Source organism: Penaeus japonicus, unplaced genomic scaffold (assembly GCF_977035675.1).
Source record: "Penaeus japonicus unplaced genomic scaffold, GWHDUDI00000001_assembly GWHDUDI00000025, whole genome shotgun sequence".
NCBI classification, from domain to species: domain Eukaryota; kingdom Metazoa; phylum Arthropoda; class Malacostraca; order Decapoda; family Penaeidae; genus Penaeus; species Penaeus japonicus.
In genome coordinates, this window is record NW_028234427.1 from 12,993,075 (window position 1) to 12,995,574 (window position 2,500).

The following is a 2,500-nucleotide window of genomic DNA, read 5'->3' on the forward strand; positions in this document are numbered from 1 at the left end:
TACCCTGTTGGACGCCGTCGCAGAAGAGGGGACCGCCTGAGTCACCCTAGAGCAAGAGAAAGGAAAGTGTGAAAAGGGGGCGTTACTTACTTACTTGGTTACTTGGTGTAAGTTCTTGCATGCTGGAGCCATGCTAGGGAACCGGACGCCTTCTGTCAGTTGCAAGGAACCGAACTTGATGAGGTATGCATAACTTGGAAAATAAATGAATCTATCTATCTATCTATCTATCTATCTATCTATCTATCTATCTATCTATCTATCTATCTATCTATCTATCTATCTTTCTATCTATCTATATATATATCGAGTGTGTGATGTTGAGCGCGGGAATTAAAGTTGCGACGTGGAGCGTGGAAAATAGTGCATGATGTAGTGGGCGGAGAATAAAGTGTGTGATGTAGATCGCGAGAAAATAACATAAATGACGAGCGCGGAAAATAAAGCGTGATACAGAGCATGGACAATATAAGTTGTGATGTGAATCGCTGGAAAATAAAGCTCGTGGTGTACAGTGCAGAAAATGGTATGCGGGACTCAGAAAATAAAATACGTGATAAGGAGCTCGGATGTGATCGAAAGGCACTCACGTTACACACTCCCTGGCCGCCGAGGAAACCAGCGCACATCATGTCGATCAAGATTTCGTCCTCCCCATAGATGTCCCTGCACTCCTCGTCCGTTAGGTAGGGAAGGTCCACGTAGCGCAGGTCGCTGCTCACGCCACCGCCGTCCTGTGGAAAAAGGCTGGTGGATAACCTGTGCTTGTCGGCTGAGGGGAACAGTAATGCTTATGGAATGGTGAGATGTGTGTATGTACGTATATGTATGTAGAGGGTACGTATATTTATATGGTTATCTATTTGGACGGATAAACATACTCATACTCAATAACACACACACACACACACACACACACACACACACACACACACACATATACACACACACAAACATGTGTACATATGTATATACATACATACACATACACGTATATGTATAAACACGTACATGAATATACACACCAAACAAAGCCAATGTTGGTTTCAATACTCCCACCAATATTTATAAGCCTTCTTTCTTCAAAACCCAAAGGAGAGCAAAGACGACAGAGACCTCCGAACAAATAAAAAGGGAAAAGGGACAAGCAATAAATAGAGAAACACACAAAGAAAATGATAGAGAGCCACACATAAGGACAAATAACATCCCGTTTATTGATATATATATATGTATATATATATATATATATATGTATATATATTATATATATATATATATATATATATATATATATATATATATATTTTTTTTTTTTTTTTTTTTTTTTTTTTTTTTTTTTTTTTTTTTCAGAATGAGAATTATAAATCCAGATGAAGAAAAGAAAGAAAGGAGTAGAAGGGGAGACGCATCCTGGCACACTAATCGTCCTAGTGAAAGGACTAAGAGGACTGGCGCACCTGCGTGTAGCCCCAACCCACGGCGGTGCAGAGGGTTCCGTTGGAAGGCTCCTGGTAGTCCGAAGGCAGAGCCACCGTGGAGACTAAGTCGTGCACAAAAACGAAATTATGAGACGTCTGGAAAGGAAGAAGAAAGAGAGAGTTAGAAAAAAAGAAGGTGAAACTGATTCGAAGGTAAACGTATTCTCAGAATATAGAGAACAATGATAAAGAAAATTCGGAAAAATCCATTTCCTTATTTTACATTTTACTCATTTACTCATTTTACTGTTAACCCATTTCCTTATTTTACATTATACTCATTTACTCATTTTACTGTTAATCCATTTCCTTATTTTACATTTTACTCATTTACTAATTTTACTGTTAATCCATTTCCTCATTTTACATTATACTCATTTACTCATTTTACTGTTAATCCATTTCCTCATTTTACATTATACTCATTTACTCATTTTACTGTTAATCCATTTCCTCATTTTACATTATACTCATTTACTCATTTTACTGTTAATCCATTTCCTCATTTTACATTTTCCTCATTTACTCATTTTACTGTTAATCCATTTCCTCATTTTACATTATACTCATTTCCTCATTTTACTGTTAATCCATTTCTTCATTTTACATTTTCCTCATTTACTCATTTTACTGTTAATCCATTTCCTCCTTTTACAGACGACCTCCTTGTCGCCAAGCCACTAACCCTGATCATGGCGATGTCGTTGGCTCCTGTGGTCGTGGAGAAGTCGTGCATGAAGACCCTCTGGCTCCGCTTTGTCTCCTCCAGGCCTGAGTTGTGGTCGAGGTTCTGCTCTCCTGCCACGACGTTGAAGGAGGAATCGGAGTATCTGGAGAGGAGGAGGAAGAAGAAAAGGGGGCGATAAAGAGGAGGAATCGGAGTATCTGAAGAGGAGAAGGAGAAGAATAAAAGGGGGCGATAAAGAGGAGGAATCGGAGTATCTGAAGAGGAGAAGGAGAAGGAAAAAAGGGGCGATAAAGAGGGAGATAGGGTTAGGGAAGAAGGAAGGTAGTATCGA

General features: G+C 39.1%; 1 protein-coding gene across 1 annotated transcript in view; it reads right to left on the minus strand.

Annotated features, from left to right (window-relative positions):
* LOC122260104 (trypsin-1) overlaps nt 1–2,500 on the minus strand; it is a 7,659-nt gene that overhangs the window by 614 nt on the left and 4,545 nt on the right. The window contains exons 4-7 of the mRNA XM_043027214.2: nt 2,167–2,311; nt 1,461–1,577; nt 591–734; nt 1–46 (exon numbers count right to left, since the gene is read on the minus strand). The exon at nt 1–46 is cut by the window's left edge and continues 614 nt beyond it. Coding sequence (XP_042883148.2) covers nt 1–46; nt 591–734; nt 1,461–1,577; nt 2,167–2,311 — 452 coding nt within the window. The remainder of the gene's footprint in view (nt 47–590; nt 735–1,460; nt 1,578–2,166; nt 2,312–2,500) is intronic.